The sequence below is a fragment of the Dipteris shenzhenensis genome, chromosome 27 (assembly GCF_047967505.1).
Source record: "Dipteris shenzhenensis isolate YYH24624 ecotype China chromosome 27, Dip_SZ_1.0, whole genome shotgun sequence".
Taxonomy (NCBI): Eukaryota; Viridiplantae; Streptophyta; class Polypodiopsida; order Gleicheniales; family Dipteridaceae; genus Dipteris; species Dipteris shenzhenensis.
In genome coordinates, this window is record NC_141622.1 from 22203976 (window position 1) to 22226075 (window position 22100).

General features: G+C 45.2%; 1 protein-coding gene across 1 annotated transcript in view; it reads right to left on the reverse strand.

Moving 5' to 3' along the window:
- Positions 1 to 6903: 6903 nt before the first annotated feature.
- Positions 6904 to 22100, reverse strand: part of LOC147884043 (uncharacterized) — a 126946-nt gene continuing 111749 nt past the window's right edge. Inside the window, exons 7-8 of the mRNA XM_087398133.1 lie at positions 7707 to 7946; positions 6904 to 7143 (exon numbers count right to left, since the gene is read on the reverse strand). Coding sequence (XP_087254259.1) covers positions 6904 to 7143; positions 7707 to 7946 — 480 coding nt within the window. The remainder of the gene's footprint in view (positions 7144 to 7706; positions 7947 to 22100) is intronic.

A 22100-nucleotide genomic window follows, 5' to 3' on the forward strand; every position in this document is an offset into this window, starting at 1 on the left:
AGGACACCTAATGATATTGCCAATTTGTACTTTTCGAAATGGACAATTCATCTTGTAAAAAATGTGATTGCATATCAAAGAGCTAGTCTAATTGACAAAATTAGACAAGAGATATCATTCTATAATGTGTGATAAGCAATAGGGAAGACATCTATGTACGATGTGGAATCATCCTTAGGTTCTTGCCATTTCCCACATAAAGATATTGTACTTACAATAGGACATATTGTAGTATTAGCTTGTGAGTGTTACTTATAAAAGTGGCCAAATCATCTTCTTCACAAATGTGGTGCCAAGAGGAGGCCAAGATCTACTCTAGCAAAGTAAACTATGATAAGAGAAAATATTTTGTAAGCTAGGAAAAGATAGATCACATTCATCGATAACTTATGCCATTCAACATCACTTTTCAATGTGCTATTCAACATCACTCATAAAAGAATAACATTTCATATTTGTGAAATGTAGCCATGTGCTATTCAAAATCACTATTCAATGTCTCTCATTTTCATGTAATATTCAACATCACTCGTAAATGTCTCCCTTATGGTATTAGAAAGTAAAGCGAACATGACTCTTAAAGTTATCCTATTTTCTTTTTGCATATGCATGCTACAACCCCTTCTGGTATTACGAAACAAAGTCAAATAACTTTAGTCCGAAATATCTCATATGTATGCTCCTAAATGTCTCCCTTATGGTATTACAAAATAAAGTGAACATCACTCTTAAAGTTATCCCATGTGCTTTTTGCCTATGTATGCTTGTTAACTCTATGTCAACATGGACTCAAGTAGCACAGAATGTGTGTGTGGAGGAGTGGTGAAACTTTGCTTGTGCTTGCATGAGGCTAGGAATAATCTCTCTTAGTAATCCTACATGCATGTTCTACATGCAAGTTCTATATACAATACCTACATGCATGTTCTACATGCAAGTCCTACATGCAACTCCGACATGCAACTTCTACATGTGCATTCTTAGATGCAAGTTTTACATGTAGACAGAGAAAGTCCTACGATTCCTTGCATGTAGAGAGAGAAGTTTTTCAACTTGTATGAATACCCCATGATGGAATGAAGCCCATACTCTTGGGGGGCATTGTGTTGAGTTCCATTCTGGTGTTCTATGCAATTGTCTCCAAGTGTTCATGCTCCTTGCACTCCACGTCTAAAAGCATGTCCTAACCTTGACTCCTACTCCCCTCTCCTCCAACCTTGCAACTTCTCATGTCCATCTTCTCCTCCCTTTTCCTCTCTCTCCCTCAACCCCATGCCCTTACACCACCTTTCTCTCTCACTCCAATGCTTCCCCTAAACCCTTACCCTCTTAGATTAGTTCATCAACCCTTGACCTCCATGATCGATAAGGGAGATGAGTTCTGCACCATCTACTCTACTCTGAACCTTGGATCCCCCTTCTAACCTTGAAATCCCTTTTGAATCCTAGACCCTCCTTCTAAATCATGAATCTCCTTCTGAAACTTGAAACGCCTTCTTAACCTTAAACCTCCAATGGAGATGAAAGCCTTCATTCCCCCAATCATGTCAATGAATGTTCCTTTGATGTTTGCTTCCCACACTTGAGTTTACATCTTTCACTGAAATATGACCCAAGGTCTCAAGCTACACTTATATTATAACCAACGACACCGATATATCTATAGGTGACAAAAAGACTCAAAGCCCTACATACCTTGCTCATCCTCCGGAAGTCGTGGGATAGAGCCAACAATGATACATTTAGTACAACCCTATGTGGTATTACAATGCAGAGTCATATAAGTTTAGTCTTAAATGTATCCCATTTCCCAATCACCCCTTGTAGCTGGACACCTTTGTGGCATTACGAAGAAGAGTCACGTAACTTTAGTATTAAATGTCTCCCATTTCCCATTCATACCATGTAGTTGGACACCTTGTGGTTTTACCACATTGCTCATTCTTTCTAAAAGTGGCAAAACTATTTTGTTATGGATTGTGTCTTGTTCTTAAATAGCTTCCACTTAACCACAAATAGTGTATACAGGACATTGCATGGTATTTTCATCTTGTGATTATGTGCAGGAGTATCATTGTTTCTGAGAAATCCATTTTTAGAATTATTTTTCTTATTAAAAGAAAAGATTGGGCAAGCTCTACAATGCTCAAAAATGCCAAAATTGAATCAAAATGAACCTACCTTGATTTACCTACTAGAATAAGAAGTGTCTCTATTGCTACATCCTAAAATTTCGGCTCTATCGATTGCTTGGCTAAACTATGATCTTGACACATTTACTGGATAGTCCCTTGCAAAATGGGGTCTGGAGCAAATGAAGCACATGACGTTCTAGGTCTCTCACTCATGTTTCCATTTAACTTGTTCAATCCAATCCTGGATGGAGCATTCCAAGTCACTACTTCCATCGTTTCTTTGCCCTTCGGATTTGGATTCGGAGCTAAGCACCCAAATGGATTTAAAGCCATTCTACAAAGAGTTTGGGGTCATTTCCACACTCCCTAAAGAGGAAATGAGGACCTCTTCTTCCCTTTTCTTTATCCTATGAATGGTGATTACTAGATCTATTCTTCCAAAAATCCACCACGTCTAGTTTCTTGCCCTTTCATCGATTGGCCAATTGTTGCCAATGCTTGTTGGAGGTTCTTCACATTTTGTTGAGGATCTTGTCATGAGCCTATTGATTGTGAAGAAAAGAATTGATCCCTATCATTCATCTCATTGATGCTCAACATGGGCACTATATGGCTTTTAGTGACCTCTCGAATGGTATCTATGTGTGAAAGGTTGTCGTTCATCTCCTTGATGTCCAACATGAGCACGAATTGTATTAACCACATTGGTTGGCAATATCATTTGATGGATGATGGCAAGTCCGTAGAGCTAGGATGTGCCTTGAACCCAAATGGACCCAAGATGATGGTAAAGAATGAGGAAAGAGAGTGGTATAAAGAGAATAGGGTTGGCCCTCCTTCCAAAGGTGGCATGTATAAAAGGCCAAATGGTCTTCACTAGTTGGTTGCACACATTGGAAAAAAGCTCTCCTTCTCCTCTATGGACCTCTGTGTCTGGTTCCCTCAGAGTGCCTTTCATGAATGCCATGTTCTATTCTTCTCTTCCCTTATTCTTCTCCTCCTCTCCCTTCTCCACTTTCCTCTCCCCTCCCTCTTCTTCTCCTTATGGGTTCACGATCTCAACAAGCTAGGAGTCTCTAGAGTGACACTAGTGGATGGCATTTGCATGCATTGCTCTCAAGTGAGAGTAGCTTGGAGTACTCTATTGACATTCCTGCAAGATCTCCATGACACGCAAGTCACCACCGGACTACACAAATTGTCATTCCAAGGAAACCTTCATCTCCACCAATGTAGACAACATAAAAGAGCTCCACATCATCTTTGTAATGCATTCATGAGAGCTTGGTTTCCTTGTTGAAAATGTTCTTCTGACGCCGCCTACTAATCCTAAAATCAACAACCCATCTCCATAACATGTCCTCATTCTTCACATTGTTGACAGCTACCTCCATTATAGCTTATGTAGCATAATCTGGATGAGAGCCCTCAAGATCATGACATGCATGCAGAGCCTTCACAGAGACTACACCTAGGGGATGGTGGCTTGGTTGACAGAGGGAGGACACGCGTTCCAGATTGATGAGATCTCCCCAACCTACCGAATACAGGGTTAGAGCATTCAGAGGATTGCACTCCATGAGGCAGCCCCCCTGACGCCCTAGCTCCTCCTTCCCCTAGGGAAGACAGTGTTTGGGAGGTGGTAGCCAGCATCACGGCTTGGAACATTTGGGTGGCTCACTGCTGTCTCGTGATGGGAGAGCACCCGATTCCACCCTCGGCTACCTTGGTTGCCATCTGGTAGGATATCATTTACACTCTACGGTCCACCTGCGGTAGCATGGGACTCCAGGCTCCAAGGCGACTATTGAGAGGCGTGCTCGTTTCTGCAAGGCTTGGCTTGCAGGTGTTTTCTACATTTTCACTCCGCGAGGGATTCACTGGCTGTATAGTCCCCCCACTTGGTTGTTAGCCCCAGTTCTTGAGATCCCCTAGGCAGTGAGCTGGGCTTCTCTGGAACAGGCCGGTTTTTCTTTTAGCCTTTTCTAGTTTTTTTCATACTCAGCACCTTCAAGGCTGTTGTCTTGTATGAAATCTTTCAAGCATTAATAGAAGGTTCCTTTCATTGAAAAAAAAAAAAAGCCTTCTAGATCCAAATAAAGGTGAAATGACAACCCAAGCATGGTAAAAACCCAACTGGAAAACTCAAATTTGACCAAAAAATGACACATCAGCAATTCCCAAACATGAAAACGACCCGGGATAGAATTACTATTTGACAAATGGCACGAAAAATGACCTGCTGCCTTGCCACGTCACTCCACTCTACCTCCTCCATCTGATCACATCTCTAATTACACAAACCAGACTCACACAGTCGCGCAGAGTAGTGGCGTTGTGCCATGTCATACCGAATCTCTAACCCAGCTCGCAATGTGGCAATGCCACATCACCATCACAGTCTGACCAAAAATAGTCACACAGAAGTCTGCTCCACTTGCGTTGTACCACATCAACCTCCCAACTCTGACAGCAGAGCAATCCACCATGTGGCAACAACAATCCCGATGGCGGCACAGTAAAAGCCTCGTAAAACTCTAATTTAGTACCGCCCCCCCCTCCGTAGAGCCCTCGATGGCCGAAAAAGTGCCTTGGTCACACTTTTCTGGTCGCGCAGAGCAGTGGCGCCGTGCCATGTCATACTGAATCTCTGACCCACCCTGCAATGTGGCAACGCCGCATCACCATCATAGTCTGACCGAAAATAGTCACACAGAAGTCTGCTCCACTTGCACTGCACCACATCAACCTCCCAACTCTGACAGCAGAGCAATCCACCATGTGGCAACAACAATCCCGATGGTGGCATAATAAAAGCCTTGTAAAACTCTAATTAAGTACCACCCCCCCCCCCTCCGTAGAGCCCTCGATGGCCGAAAAAGTGCCTTGGTCACACTTTTCTGGTCAGGAAGCCGTTGGGAAATGCGGCTCGCGGCCTACTGGCTACTCACCACTTTCCCTAGGCTTCCCTCCCGGGAGAGTGCTCCCAAGGCACTTTCCCTCCAACCATCCTGGACGATGGCCTCTAGACCCTGGCAACCAGAATGGGTTCCCCTTTTTTAGGGATTCCAAAACATGGGAGGATGACATTTGTCCTTGTCCCCACGTGGTCCCCACCTCTTAAACACATGAAATGGTGCCATGTGTCCTCTTACACCTAAACCCATCGCTAGCTCTTTTTTTGTTAGCACATGGTGTGATGGGAATAGGATAGAAATATGCATGGGACCACTTGGGACCTCCTTTTTCCATTCCCATCCTATTTCTTCCCATGTGCTAAGCCCCTAAAGATGTTTACACACTTGCCCGTCCGTGGGCACGCCCAAGGCTCATGGACAAGCAAGATTGCTCGCCCACGGTTCATATGCATTTATTGCATCTTGGGCGCCCACAATGTGTAAACACTTCATCTTTCTAGACACCAGTTATTACGAAACTGTCGCTTGAGTTAGGAGAATGCCACATGTCGCCTCTACATGCACCTTGATTCAAAATGTGATCAAATGCTCTTTCCTTGGAAAATCCAAGGTTTGCCACCTCGACTCTTTATCTTGTCACCCTCGTTTGTCCACCATCCACAACCTTGACTCTCCAAATATTCTCTTGAAATTTTCGCCAAGTTGTTCAAGGATCTTGCTCCCTCCTCAATATGCGGTTTCAGCTCAATGCCACATCTTCCAATCCTGCTTCGGGTTTTCGTCATCCTAGCATTCCCGTCCAGACTTTCCGATTGTCCAAGCTTTCCATCATCCAATTCCTGCTGATGCCGATGTTCTAGGGTCCTGTTGGCTCCTGGGTATCGGGCTCATCTGGTTTCTGTTGCTTTGGGGCCTTTTGGTTTTCCAGGTTCCTGATCATTCCATGATTCTTGCGCCTACTGAGCCGGGTCTTCGAGCTCTTCTAATCTTGCAACTCTGGATTCCGATCCAGGTCTTCTCTCAACTGTGAGTCTGGTTCCTTGGCTTCTGGGGATCTTTAACTTTTGAGATCTTGCTATCTGCGATGCCTTTGCATCCGGGTCTTCCAGCTCCTCATCTGCTTCGTCGCTCTTCCGTGTCCGGGTCAAGCTGCTGCAGAATAGGGTGCCAGATTCAACTTCTTCTTGAAGGGTCTGTCGGGAACCTGGTTCTTGACCCTTGCCTCAAAAAGGACTTTGTTACAGGTGGCTGTGGTGGTGGTTTTAAGAGAGGGGGAAGGGGGGGGGGGCGGGGGGGGGCAAGGGCTGTTGAACAGCAAAAGGGTGGATGAAGGCAAGAAAGAATAGAAAATGGAGGTCATGGGGAGAAAAGGAGAGTGTGTTTGCCTTTCTGATCTAGTATTCAGAAGCTGATAATTACCAACGGAGCAATTAACAGCAAGTTTGATTGTACATTTATTAATGAATAAAGTTCATGCAATGCATTCAATATAAATGTTGATACAATAGACATCTGATACGGACTCATTATTTTGTGACCGGTACTGTTTCATACTATACATAGAACACAGAACTACCATTCACATCATTGTTTACTTCTTCTGGTAAGGTGTTGATTTATTCAAATGAATTTAGCTAGGCAACATGTATGCAGAAGCCACAGAATGCAATATGCAACTTCTCTGCAGTGAACAAACCATCAGGCCTTCCTTTATGGAAAGGGGGGAAGTTGCCTTAGCGATCCAAGTAGAATGGCTACAAGCCAGAGGCAATGATAATGACATTACGGCAAGGAAGTGCCTCTACAATTTTCTCTCACCAATTAATGAGCACCATCATATGACAATAAGTTCAAGCTGCCAGATCTTCAACATTCAAACACTCTACCGCCAAGATTGATGAAGCAGCTTCTTCAATGCCACCAAACTCCATTAAAGAAGAGACAGTAAAAGTGTCCATCGCACGAGATAGGTCCCTCACATGTCCACCTAAGGCTCTGAATTCCTGCATTATCCTCCCCATTTTGTGCTCGTGTTTAAGCCTTTCTTGCTTGTGCAAAGCTTCTAGGTCCCTTATTATATTCTTATGACGCTGCAATTTTCATACCCAGTGACTTGGATCAAATGAAAAGATCTTTTGCAACTTTCGATATTGCATCTACTTAATAGCTGATTGAAGGAAACAGAATCACTACAGGAGAAGGAAAATTAAAGGCAAAACATTCTCTTTTAGGTTATTTGCATTCAAACTTCCATGTTTGTGTTGAACCTGGTGATATTATGGATATGATTAATTTTTATGAATCTAATAAACAAGTATTTTGACTAAACTGCCCTGACTGAGTTTAAACTATTTTTTGAACTGTGAAGTGTGAGTCTAGTTTGGCTTGCTAGCTGTGCTCTTGATTCTAATTGTACAATCAAAGCTCACAGACCCATGGTAAAGCGATTTCATCTTGCGAAAGTCGTCCTCAAAATTGCTCTGTTTTTTGCAAATCCCCTCTTAGAATTGCTCTTTCTGAAAGATAGAGTCTCCTATGTTTTTTCCCCCTTAAAAGTTTTGATGACAAAAAGGAAGGCTGATATATGTGTTACCTGATTAATGGACGATGTATAGAGGAGAAGAAATACATTGTTAAAAGTTTGAGAATATACCTGGGAACAACACTTCAAATCTTTCTCTTTGTTCTTCCTGAGTTCGTCGCGTGTTTGTGCTGCTCGTTGAAATAAGATTTCCATCTCTGTTTGCTGCTTTGTTCGCAAAGCTTGTTCCTTGAGAGATACTTCAGCTTGATAGGCTGCAATTGTTGATTGAAGCTCTTTCATCTCTTTCCGGTCTGCATGTCGTTTTACTTGCTGTGCTTCTAAATATTTACCTTGCTTGCCAAGAAACGTCTGCATTATATTATCAATGTTACATAAAATGCGGAAGGTCATCACATCACCATTTGCTGACTTTTCCATGAGGTCATATAATTCAAAAGATGTGATATTTCCATACTCCATCAAGATTCAGGCTTGCATGTACTTAATTCAGTAACAATTACAATATAGAATCCCTCAGTTGATCAATAAGAAATAGTGATAGAGGGTGATTCAGTTTGCACCTGCTCCCCAACTTCAGACACTAGCAGACAACCTAGCTCTACTGTAAGGGACTCATTAGTTGGAAAGAATATTGCTTCTCATAGGTGGATTGAGCCTTTTAGAGTGAGGTAAGCCCATGATCTTTAGCAAACTTTGCTTTTACATCCTTCCAAAAAAACATTCTTTCTAAATGCATGTAAAATTAATCAAACAAGAGCCAAACTGTACCATCAAAGGGACAGTGCCAACCTCAAGGCTTACCAAGATTGAACAACCTTCAATTAACATGGGTCTTAGTATTCTGGGTAAACAATAAGACTAAAGTGAAATGGAAATGCACAGATTTCAGGATGTGCAAGCTCAAGTGGAGGAATTTCTCTCTATAGAAGGCCATCTTCGCTGCATGTCCATGTCGTATGGATGTATATCTACCATAGAGTATCCCGCATGATCTGATGGATCTCTTGCTGAGTTAGGCATAGAAAAGAGACAACAAGTGAGTATTGGTATTGTGGTAAATGATCAATAGACATATCTTGCAATCAAAACCATTTGGATACTTTCGCATATCTGCTGGGGTATTTTGGAGTCTGTAGGGTGAACAGGGTTCTGGCTAGTGTGTTAGTGTGAAAGGGGTTTTGGGTTTGTGACTTGACTTTCAAGGGTCACTTGACCTTCGGGATTTGATTTGATTGTGTAACATCATCTCACTGACATCAGTGAGGTATGTTTGAGAAGATAAGGCATCCCGCTGCCTCTAAAATGAGGTACCGTGTACTTTAAAATATTCAATCAATCCCTCAGTAATTGCATCAATTCTTTGTGTCTCAATCATGTAGTCTCTCTCTCACCATAAACAATCTGTGTGTCCTTTGTATGCCTGTTCTATAAAAGGTTTCGCGTGATCCTTTATCCCTATTAGGATCCAGGGGGGTTGACTAAGTAATGGTCTCAGCTGTGGTCATAAGCTGATTGAGGGAATATCATGTTATGGGGAGTGTGCATGGCTAGGTCGCCTCTTTGCAGTCATGCGATAGAGTTTGAAGTTGGCGCAACCCCCTAGGTGCGCATTGCGCCCTCCCAGCTGCCAGGAGCAGCTTCATGCTGCTTGGCAGCCCTTTCCCCCCCCCTCTGCTGCATTGCGCACCACACCTAAGCTGCCATGCAGCTTCCCAAGGCTGACACGCAGCCTTGTAGCATCTTGTCTTTCAAAAAAGTAATGGTCCTTGCGGCTGATGGAAGAGGACGAAGATTTCCTGAATGGGGTTCCATTCGACAATGGAGTGCGGAAGGCCAACTTGAAGACAACAAAGTTTCGTCTGTGTTGCAAAGCAGAGGAGTAGAGAAAGGAGAAGGCAAGGAGGGGAGGCAGAGAAGGAGCAAGGCTGCCCAATGGGCAGCTGAGGAGAGCTTCTTAGCAGCCTCGAGAGGCTGCAAAGTACAGCAGGTGAGGAGGAAGCTGAGAGAAGAAAGAGGAAGGAAGGGGCAGCTTGGCTTCCTGACAGCTTGGGAAGGCTGTGCAAAGCATTCTCCAGACGCTATGAGTTTTGTGCTAAAATCCAATCCTTTACCACTCAGTTCCAGGAGGATCTTTCTTACCCCATTCACTTTGGGGTTTGACCCGATAGAGCAGGACAAGCGGGTCACTTCACTCTTTATCAGGCTCCCCGGTCTTCCTACCATTGACTACCTCTCCCTCACTCTGCTACGCCCCATCCTCTTGATCTTGGTCCTGGGCCTCATCATCCTCATGCTTAGGACCATCCTTTGCTGCATCACTGTCAGAGTCCTCATCTGGTTTAAATCCAAGATACGGTTCAGGAGTGCACTCTGCCCTGAACTTGTTAAGCAAACACAAGTTTGCATTAACAAATACAAGATCATTTGCCTTCTAAACTCCAAGCCTCGTTCCTCTATTTGGATGTAATATTTCCTAAATTGCTCCACAACCGCTCAATGGGCGAGGAGATAGCTCCCTGGCTGAGTATACAAATGGCCAAACGCTACTACAATGTTTCATCTGTCCCATAGTCCTTCCACCAACAAACGGAGAAAATATTGAACCTATGATTTTGTGCATCCTCCAAACCAAACAACCCTTTTCCTTGCCTATAATATGACAACTCCTCCCACACTTTTCTCCTATCATTTGCACTTGAGACAAGTTGTCTCAATAACTTCTTCCATCGTTGCACCATCTCTTTATCTGTTTCTTGCCCCTTCCCTTGAAATTCCGGATCGAAAACAAAGGCTGCAGCCTCCAAAGGAGAATGGTATTCTGTCCACTGAGAGGTTGCCAGTGTCCTCAACTCCTCCTTCCTCCAAGCATACAAAGCATCTATACTTTGAATGGTCTCAATCATCCTATCCATCCCTTCATACACCTTCCCCATACAAGGACCATCTCTATCAACAAGCGTCAACATCAAAAGAATAGGCTTTGTAACCTGAAGCAAGAGGCAAACATCATCCCAAAAGAGGTCATCCAAGACAATGGACTTAAGTCTATGAGCCCCTACAGAGTTCCGTTCACACCATGCATCCCATTGGGCGAAAACAACAAGCTGCCTCAATTGAGCCTTCTTCTTAAAAAGCCACTTCAACATGATGAAATTATAAGCAAAGCGCATGTCAAAATACTTCAAGAGATTCTTTTTTGGGGATATCTTGCAAAAAATAGCCAAATTGTAGTGATGACGAGTGATGAAAGAGACAACATGATTACCCATATCAATGGTAGGATCCAACCAATCCACCTTACAAATATCCTTCAAGAGACTATTCAGCCCATGTGCCATGCAAGGAGTAAAGGTAAGGTGAGGGTACTTCTCTTCAAGAATCATTCCTGCTGCCCTATTCGAATTCTCACCATTAGAAATAAACTAAATAACTTGATCTGCCCCCACTTATTCAATGGAATCCCTCCAAATTCTAGCCAACCTCTCAGCTGACTTTACCTCCTCTGAATTATCAATAGCTATAATGAAAAAGTTGAGCCCTCTGGAGTATGCAATGATGCCCTGAATAGAGCGGCTCTTAGTGTCACTCCATCCATCTCCCATCAGTGTGACACCACATTTCATCCATATGTCTTTGATGGGAGCCAAATCTTGCTCCGTGGCAGTCTTCTCCATTGCCGAAATTGTGGTGCATAGGGCCTCACATGAGGAAGGTTGTAACTAGTTCCAAAGGCTGCTATCTCCTTCACCATATCAACGAAGTAATGAATACCGGCTTTGGCTGTGGGTACATCAGCATCTACCTGTGCCCTCCTCCTAGGATGCCATGAGGTCACAAGTCTAGCTTGCACGACTCTAAGGCCAGGGGCTGATGAAGTGGGAGTCCCCATATGTGCATGTGAAGCTACACTCCCAAAGAAGGAGCTAGAAATAGAAGTAAAAGGAGAAGTTGATGAACATGGGGCTGCTTATGCTCAACTGTGATGATCAAGAACCTTTTGTTGTGCTGCCTCAACGTCCAATTTATCTGCAATTGCCTGAAAATGCGCGCTATCTGAAGCCGGAATATTTACAAGGAAACAATTAATGCCTCTGTTCTTTACTTTCAATAAATGATTCCGCACTCGGTTTGAGCCTCTAGATTTTTCAGCACTACAATAGGGACAATGCCACTTGTGGGCTCCTCCTTTTGACTTGTTATAATTGGGTCCAGGTTTCACCTCCTTCCACCACTGAGATTTGTGGTCTGGATGTTTTGATCGATGGTTAATCACACATTTTTTAATGATTGCATTGGCCTTTCAAGTACAAGATTTTTTGATGCAACATCTCATGGTTCTCTTGAATAAAAGAACTCATTAATTATGATCAATAAATGGTCAACTTATGCTTTGACTTTGGAATATTTACAGCCTGGTGAAAGGTTGAGAGAGTAAAAGGGAGTGGAGAGAAGGGGGCTGATGGAGTAGAAGAGAGTGGAGAAAGAGAGGCTAAAGCAAGGGAGTAGATGGAGGAAGCTAGGCTGAAGCAAGGGAGAAGATGGAGGGACTCGGTAGGTTGGACTAGATGGAGGGAGGCTGGACCAGCAAAGGCTTGGCCATGGAGTGGTGTCGACAGCAGATACGCAAAAAAATGGCAAATCGCAACCCGTCAGCATTTTCTACCAGGGCTAGACTTGGAACGTCGGGTTTAGGGTTGGAACGTGTTTAGTAACACAGTCCCAAGGAATATTCGGACGTTCCTCGAGTCTCTTTTTTCTAGAGCAGCTTTCTAGGCGATTCGGATGCCAGAAGGCCGTCCCTATTAACTATGAGAACATACAGGGCTTAGGTGGTGTGTCTCATTGCTGCCGGAGACAAGTGATTCGCGAACAGCTTCATCAAGTGTTATTGGGGGACCTATTGACATTCTGTTTATCTAGGAGCACAAATTGGATGCCAAAGATTGTCCAAAGTCAAGTAAATTACTTTTTCGTCATACTTTTTGGACACTTGCCTTGGGCACTAGAGATGGAGAGGATGTTTTATGGATTTTGGTGTCTCACCTGCAGGGTGGAGTAGCTTCTTTTTTTCATATGGTAGCAGCCCTCTCTAGTATTAGCGACTTGTATCACTCTATCGCTAGTACCAGACGAGATGATATTATCAGATGGGAGAAATGCCTTAGACAGTAGCTTGTCACCTTGCAGAGAGAAGAGTAGAAATGGCCTACTCATGCTTGGATTCATGAGCACCTTGCTCACCAAGAGCTCCTTTGCAAACTTGATTGATCAAAAAGCTGAGTATGCCTTTCATGCATGGGAATCCTTTTGGATATAGATGGGAGAGAGAATCAATAAGGATTTTTTCTCTACGGTGGGCCCCACGCATGGTAGAGAAAGAATTTCTGAACTTCTTGACTCGAATGGCGTTTTATAGATAGATCCCGATGCCAGTATGCACATCACTATATATTTTTATGCCTACCTCTTACCAGTAGCAGTTCCTGACACACCAGCTAGAGATGGTGCTGGATATAGGGTGTAGCAGCATGTTCCTGCATTGGTGAAACCTCACATGATAGCTATGCTTGATGCTCCTTTTACCAATCAAGAATTCAGAATTGCACTTCTGGGCCCTGCATAAAGCCAAGTGCCCGGGTTCAAATGGATTGTCACCTGTTTCTTTATTGTTTTTTGGCATATGATTGGGGATCACTTGACCTCAGCCCTACAGGGTGTATGGGATAGAGTACCATGCCTAACTCACTTACAAAGAGTCTCATTCATCTAATCCCAAAGGGAGGTTGCAAGAATCTTACCGCCCAAAGGAGACCCATCACTCTCTTGGGAACTTGCTATAAGATTTTGGCCAAAGCCATTAGTTTGCATTTGCAGCCCTTTCTTCCAGATCTTATCCATGATACACAAACAGGATTTGTGCATGGAAGAAGCATGTTTGATAACATTTCTCCTTTTGGGAAGCTTCTCAGTGGGCTATGCATAGTGGCCAAAGGCTTGCCATCCTACTGCTAGATTTTGAAAAAGCTTATGACAGAGTAGACTAGGGATTTTTAGAGGGGACCCTTCTACGGTTTGGATTTTCGAATGGGGCCCCCTTGTTGCACAAATCAACCCACAAGTAGGTGCCCATTAGAGGGAAAAAGGGGGAGAGGTTTCAAATTTCCCGATTAGTCCGTCCGGGATGTCCTCTTGCTCCTTTCCTTTACTATTTGTGGCTGAAGCGATGAGCTTATTTCTGAGAGCCCAGGTAGACATTGTTGGGATGAAACTACCATTGAGACAAAATGAGAAACTTTTGGATAGTGAGTTGGCAGATGATACTGCTGTTTTTTTGGATGCCACTACACATAATCTTACCTTGTTCAGGGCAGCGTTGGATTTATTCTATTTGGCAGTAGGTGCACATATAAATTGGAATAAATCCAATGATTTTGGATAAGCGACTATTTCAGATTTGTGGACCGGTTTCAGATTCACTTGGATTCAAAGGGGTATATCTACTAGATATTTGGGCTGCCAGGTCGGGGTGGGCATCTCTCCCTCACAACAGTTTGCTCTATGTTGGAGAGTACCAGAAGGAAACTTCTTTTTTGGAGTACAGCAAAACTTAATCTTGCCTCCAGGGTGGTGGTGGTCAACCAAGTACTGTTGGCCATGGCTTGGTTTGTATGGTCTAGTTGGTGCCATTCCATGGATTGCATCACTCAGCTCATAAGGTTGATAAGGAATTTCCCTTGGAGTGGTCTAAATGGTTTGGCAAACACCAGCACTAGAGTGGCTTGGGAAACCTTGATTCTTGCCACTCCTGAAGGAGGCTAAAGATCATAGACCCAAACCTGCAGACCAGATCTCTTTTATGCAACTTGGTGGTTAGAGGCCTTATGCCAGGGCGGGAACCTTGGAAGGATTTTTTCATTCAATGCATACAGTCTTGTTCTCCTTCCACAGGTGGAGATTGGATGGATAGTACCAGGTGGGTATTCACTTCAGCTTGTGTCAGGGCCCCCCTCTTCCCCTCTAATGGCTACCATCTTGAAAGCATGGGCCAGCTTCAAGAGTACTCTCCGGAGAGTGCCTTTGGATTAGCATGGCAGACCTTTGGTTTTTCTTCGTACATATAGTGGTCTAGATGGGAGAGAGGTCATGCTTCCTCGGTGGGTTCCTGAAAGGACTTTAAAAGACTTCCTGATGAACACCAATCACAATTAGGAAGCCACCTCAGAGGAAGTGCAGGGAGGATTCAATAGACAGATGCCACTATACCTATGGATTGGATACTCCCTGGTGACAAATATCATTCTTATGCTACTTGGCTGAGAGCCTTTACGAGATCAAGAATCCCTCTTTAGGTCATAGGGCTTTCACGCCCACATAGGTCTTTGATGTTCATTCTGGGGACAGGTTGTCTAGATCTTCGAAGGATATAATTATGCATTTTCCTTTTTAGCCTATCATGGTTGTAGGCCATGTGGAGCAGTGTTTCATGTATTCAAGATGGTACCTAACCTAGATCACATTCTCTTCGGCTCTTGGAGACTTTGGACATATGGAGGCTCCCAATCAAGTAGTTGCAATGGGATCCCAGAGAATGGGAATGGTTTGATGCAAGACATCGAGAGAAGAGCCTCCCCTTCTTTTGATACACAGTGAGCAATGCCAGGAAGTATCAGCTCAGCTTGAGAAGCTGGAGGCCCAACAGAGCACTTCATTGTTCGGAGAATTTTCAAATTCCTGCAGACTTGCAGAAATACTTTTGGAAGCGACTTTGGGAATCCCTCGGAAGTAGAAAGATCACTCTCGTCTTTTGGTTGTCTATAGAGATTGCGGTGAACCAGTGGAGGTTGAGGGTCGGTGCAACTTCCACCTGTGCTCGTTGCCTTTCATCAAGAGTCCATCCAGCATTGTCTTTGGGGCCCAGATTATTTGGAAGAAATTGCTAGGCTATTGAGCACATTTGCACATACTACTTTCTACATGACTTGGGAATCAGAAGCTTGGTTTTCCCTTTCTGGGCCTCAGATTCTATATGAGAGACATGACCATTCTATAGATCGATGATGTGCAGTTGAGTCATGTTCTTTGGATGATGTTCCGATACTTTCACATAGACCTGCGCATGCATTAGTTGATAAATCTGGATTTTGGCGAGCATTTCAGCATGGCATATTTGGAGGTCTCGATCTACTGAGACCTTGCTCTTAGGTTCATCTCGCTCACACCTTAGCCACTATCTAGACATACTTTGATGGCCATATGGGTGAGGATGCAGGGATCTTCACGGACAATCTCCTCCAGGAGGGCAGTGTTCCTTAGGGAATGGAGTGACTCCCCTTTTTTCTTTGAGTCACCTACTGGGTTTGTAGGAACAAAGTGGAGACAGGTGTGAACACAAGTGAGCAAGAGTGCACACACAAGAAAGCTCCAATAGAAATGTTCAAATGAAACAATACAAGTACTTGGTATATATAGTACCCAAGTACTACCGGTCAACCATAGGGTTGACTTTATGCCTACAACACCATATCTTTGTAATCTCTTACAAATCCCCCCTCAAAGATATGGCTGAAAGTACCCTGGAAATATCTCAGGTATACCCTCTAGTACCTTAAGTACCATGGTTGCACAAATTCATCCAGATGGATATGCAACCTATGGGAGTACATGAAAACAATGTCATTGTGAATCACTTCACAACCCCCTTTGACATTAATGTCTCTGATGCCCAAGCCATGTCGATGTCGTAAGAAAAGATCTGTTGACAGGGCTTTGGTGAAGATATCCGCCACATTGTCCTCAGATGGACAATAGATGGGATCAATGAAGCCATCAAAAATACAATCCCGTACATAATGATAATGATTTTCAATGTGTTTCATGCGAGCATGAAAGACATGATTGTTGGCTATGGCAAGCAACTTTGGCTGTCACAGAAGATAGAGTTTGCTTCGCCATCCTGTGCATGATGCAAGTCATGCAAAAGCTTCCTTAACCACATTAACTCCGTAGTGCCTGAATTTGCAGCTTTGTACTCTGCTTCACTGGAGGAAAGGGAGACTCGCTCTTGCTTCTTACTGAGCCGTGAGATACAAGCTGAACCCAATGAGAAGCAATAGCCAGTAGTGGACCGTCTATTGTCAATGTCCCCTGACCAATCTGAGTCGGTCCCCCCTGGTGCCCAAGGCAGGCGACCAAAAAGTATGACAAGAAAGCAGTTTGCCAGACTCAGAGCAATCACTGGCATCGAACTCGTGTTCCTAGATAAAGAGGATATCAATAGCACCTCCAGTGACACCTGGATGAAGCTGATTCCGGATCAGTTGCCTACGGCGACGGTGTGGAACTTCGCCTAGGCCTTGTATGTTCCAGCTGACTATCCTCATGGACAGGAGGATGCTGGATGGAAAGGCTTACCCGACCTAGTAGAGGAGACCAGCTTCCCCTTGGTCGAAACACTCCTGTTGAGGGCAGGAACCTCAACAGGTGAAAGGATCCCTACACCTGCTGAGGGGGAGGCCCTGTCAAAAGGAATCCCAATGACCGGGACCCCTAAGGTGGAGGGCACAAACTCCTCATCATCCATGAAAGTCGCCGAATCAGCCAGTGTCACAAAAGAGTTCCTGAGAAGCAAGTCTGGCCGAGGAGTGCGAAGAAGACCTTCACTTGTGGAGGAAGGAGGAGAAGGACCTGCCAGGCCTCTATCAGCAAATCTGGAGCTAGGAGCTGAGGAGGCCTGTGGGTGGGCTCAAGAACAATCTGTAGTCCTCATCTGTGCAAACACTCCCTCAGCTGTGGCATGAACAGTCTAAGGGGGAGAAGCATCGGTAGCGCCCTCGTGATCAGAAACGAAAATGACTGGGGCTGGTGCATCTGAAGTCCCCTCCTGATGTGGAATTGTAGTATCTGGGGCTGCAACAGTATCCCCCTCTAGAGTCTTATTTCAGTTTCGCAGTCGGTTCTCCCCTTGGTTGTTGGACACGGAGTCATTATTCCCTCTAGAACTCAGTGGATTATTGTCTTGATTGGAGGGTAAGGTAGGTTTCCTTAACCTGTATGCCTCCAACATTAGAGGGGAATGTGTCGTTATGTGGAAGGATCTGCTCTCCTGGGGTCCCATTGCGGATTCATGGGTGATTGGAGGTGACTTTAACATGGTAGAGTTACCGTCAGACAAAAAAGGGGGTAGAGAAAGAGGACTTCACTCTTTGGAGAGAGCAGCTTGGGATGCCTTCCTTTTTCACTACTGTGGCATAGATACTTGGTTTGACGATGCCTTTCTTATTCAGCCACAGTCCCTCCTGTTCTCTTGGTCAAATAGGAGGCAGCAGATGCCTATTCATGCACGCATTGACAGATTCTATGCAGATGATTGGGCACTTGACAGAGGTGGATCAGTATGCATTGCTGTTGGGATTTCCACTTCAGACCACTTTCCTGTTGTGCTGGCTATCTCAGAGCCTCACTTGAGAGGCCGATCTGCCAGCATCAGGATTCCAGATGCCTTGTACACAGAGGAGGACCTTACAGAGGCAGCCTTGCAGATATGGGTTTCTCATGTCCAGGGTGGGCAGCCATTGCCATCACAGGTAGCTCCTGCCCTTTCTGGTATTAGCGACTTCTACCTCTCAGTTGCTCGTACCAGGAGACGAGATATTCTCAGACGTGAGATTGGTGTTCGCCAGCAGTTGGCAGCTTTGCAGAGGGAAGAGCAGAAACGGCCTTCAGATGCTTGGATTAAGGAGCGCCTTGCTGCAGCAAGGGCTCATCAACAGGTATTGCTTGATCAGAGAGCAGAGTATGCCTTTCATGCACAGGAGTCCTTCTGGATTTAGATGGGTGGCAGAGTCAATAAACACTTTTTCTCTACTCTTGGCCCTAGACATAGTAGAGAGAGTGTATCCCAACTTATTGACTCACACGGGGTTTTACATACAGATCCTGATGATGTCTTGCGCATAGCTTCAGATTTTTATGCCGCCCTTCTTACTGCTGATCCTGAGACACGGGATAGAGAGGATGCTAGACAGGTTATTTGGTAGAGCATCCCTTTGTTGGTGAAACCGGATATGCATGTTTTGCTTGATGCACCTTTCATTAACACAGAGTTCAGGACTGCACTTTCAGCCCTTCACAAGGGCAAGTGCCTAGGTTCGGATGGCCTTACCCCCTCTTTTTTCATTGCATTCTGGGATATGATTGGAGACTACATTACTTCAGCCCTGCAGGGTATTTGGGACTCTGGTGATATGCCCAGGTCGCTTACAGAAGGTCTCATCCACCTTAGTGTCCCAGTGGAGGCCTATCACACTTCTAGGGACTTGTTACAAAATTCTGGCCAAGGCAATCAGCCTCCGATTGCAGCCCCTTCTCCGAGATCTTATTCATGACACTCAGACAGGATTTGTGGATGGCAGAAGCATTTTTTATAACATTTTCTCTTTCTGGGAAGCCTCAGAGTGGGCCATGCAGAGCGGCGAGAATCTAGCCATTCTACTTTTGGATTTTGAGAAAACTTATGACAGAGTAGATTGGGGTTTTTTGGAGGGCACCCTTCTACGTTTTGGCTTTATTGATGCTTGGATCAGAGGTGTTTCCTCCTTGTACAAATCAGCCCACAGCCAGGTACTTATTGGTGGGGTAAGGGGTGAGAGATTTCAGATTTCCAGAGCAGTTCGTCAGGGATGCCCCCTTGCTGCTTTCCTTTTTTAGTTCGTGGCCGAAGCTATGAGTATCTATGTTAGATCTCAAGCTGACATCTTTGGGCTGAGACTTCCCATTAGAAGGGAAGAGAAGTTACTTGACAATGAGTTGGCAGATGACACAACAGTTTACTTGGATGCCACTCCACAGACGCTCACTTCTTTCAGGACATCATTGGATTTATTTTGTTTGGCGGCAGGGGCGCAAATAAATTGGCATAAATCCAATGGTTTTTGGATCAGTGATGAGGACACTCCAGTTTGGGGGCTTGACATAGGATTCACTTGGGTTCAAAGGGGTGTGCCTGTCAGGTATTTGGGTTGCCAGGTCGGCTTGGATATTTCTTCCACGCAGCAGTTTGCTCCCGTGTTGGAGAGCATCAGGAGGAAGCTCCTTTTTTGGAGCTCAGTCAAGCTGGATCTTGCCTCTAGAGTTGTCATGGTCAACCAGGTTCTCTTGGCCACGGCATGGTTTGTTTGTTCTTGCTGGTGCTATTCTAGGGACTGTATCACTCAGCTCAAGAGACCGATCAGAAATATTCTTTGGAGTGGGCTTGATGGCACAGCAGATACCTTAGCCAGGGGGCTTGGAAGACCCTCATCCTCCCCACACAGTAAGGGGGTCTCAATATTAATCCAGATTTACAGTGCAGAGCTCTACTATGCAAGATGGTGGTGCGGGGACTTATGCCACGGTAGGAACCTTGGAAGGCTTTTCTTATTAGCAACATACAGAGGTGCACACCTTCTTCAGGAGGAGACTGGATGAGCAGTATTAGGTGGATCTTCACCACAGCACACCTCAGATCACCTTCGTCCCCTCTCATGTTGCCATTCTGAAAGCATGGGCCAGTTTCAGGAGCACTCTTTGGAGGATTCCTCCTTCCTCTCGTGAAGAGATTGATAGGTAACCCATCATGTGGAATGACAGTATTTTAGATGATCATGGCAGACCACTTGGTGCGTCACTCTACATGCAGTGGTCCAGGTGGGAGAGGGGACCTGCATCATCTTTGGGGTCTTGGAAAGCTTTCTGCAGGCTTCCAGAGGAGACCAAGTCTCAGTTGATAGGACATCTCAGAGGGAGTACAGGGAGGATCTTGTAGATTGAGGCAGCCCTTCCAGAGGAGTGGGTAGACGCAGATGATATGCCACTCACTTGCTCCACTTGGGCAGGTACTTTTACGAGAGGCGGTGTTCCACTTCAGGTTTTGGCCTTTCGAGATGCACAGGAGGACGCTTTAGTTTTTACTGTGCAGGATGGTGGCTGATTGCTCAGATCCACAGAGGACATCTTGCTTGAGTCTGCTTTTCAGCCTATCAGGGTTGTAGGTCTTTTGGTGTAGGGATCAGATTCAGAGTGGTTCGTCGACCCAGACCCCTGGCTGTCCATCGGGTCTTGGAGGCTTTGGCTCTACAGGGGAGTTCCCATTAGGTATTTGCAGTGGGATCCTGGAGAGTGGGAGTGGATTGACGCAGGGCATCGAGAGAAGAGCATCCCCTTCTTTCGTTACACGGTCAGTAATGCCAATAGATTTCAGCTCAGTAGTAGAGGTTGGAGACCTTCCAAAGTTCCTCATTGGGAGACATTTGATATCACTGCGGATCTGCAGAGGTGCTTCTGGAGGAGACTCTGGAAATCCCACAGGAATAGAAAGATCACTCTATTCTTTTGGCTTTCTATCCGGGATTGCAGTGAACCTTTGGAGATCCAGGTTCGGAGCCGACCCTACTTGCCCTCGTTGCCTCTCTGCTTCGGAGACTACTCAGCATTGTTTATGGGATTGCATACAGGCGAGGATGATTTGGATGGGGGTAGCCAGGATTTTCAGTCACTTTGCCCACTCCCCATTCTTTATGACATGTGGCTCTGTGGCTTGGCTTTCTCTTACAGGGCCTCAGGTATTTTATGAGAGACTTGACTCCTCTCGGGCCATTTTGGTTTGACGTCATCAGATTGAGTCCTGTTCATTGGATGTGGTACCATACCTTCCTTTTACAGATGTGCATGCCTCTGTGGATACTTCTTGGGAGATTTTAGCGAGCATAGCATCCTGGCATATCTGGAGAGCCAGATGCACAGAGGCTATGGAGGGTACTCATGTTCATCCCTTACACACTTTGGCTAGTGTCTGGACAGACACCATACATACTTTGATGGCCGTTTGGATGAGTATGCACGGAGACTCCCGTGCAACCTCAGCTAGGAGGGCTTCTTTCTTCCGGGAATGGAAGGATTCTCCTTTCTTCTCTAAGACTCCTACAGGGTTGAGGTGGCACTTTCAGCCTCAGCCTTGGTTGTTTTCCACCTCACTTTGAGGGGGTTTTATTTTTCCTCATGATTTCATGATGTTGTATTTCCGCTTAGAGCTTGCTCTAGCGAGTTTCTTTCTTACTTAATAGAAGTCTCTTTTTTGAAAAAAAAAAAAAAAGATGAGTTTCTCTTTTCGAGTGTGGAGCTGCTGCTCCTCCATGAACCTTGCTGCCCCATTCCCTTAGCCCCTCTCTCTCCCTCAGCCCCTCCCCCTCCCCCTCCCTCAGCCCCGCACTCTCTCCCTCCCTGCCTCTCAACCTTTCCCCTCCTGCCCCCTCCTCTACCCCTCAGCCTTCCGCCCCCTCTCTCCCTCATTCCACCCCTTCAGCCCGCCCCCTTCGCAGCTCTCATTCCCTCCTCTTCTACCCCACGCCCTTCCCTCCTCTGCCATGCCTCCTCCCCTCTCTCTCCCGCCCCCTTACCCATCCTCTTCCCAACCCTCTTACCCTCTCCTCCACTCCTTCTCAGCCCCTCACCTTCTCTCTCTCTCTC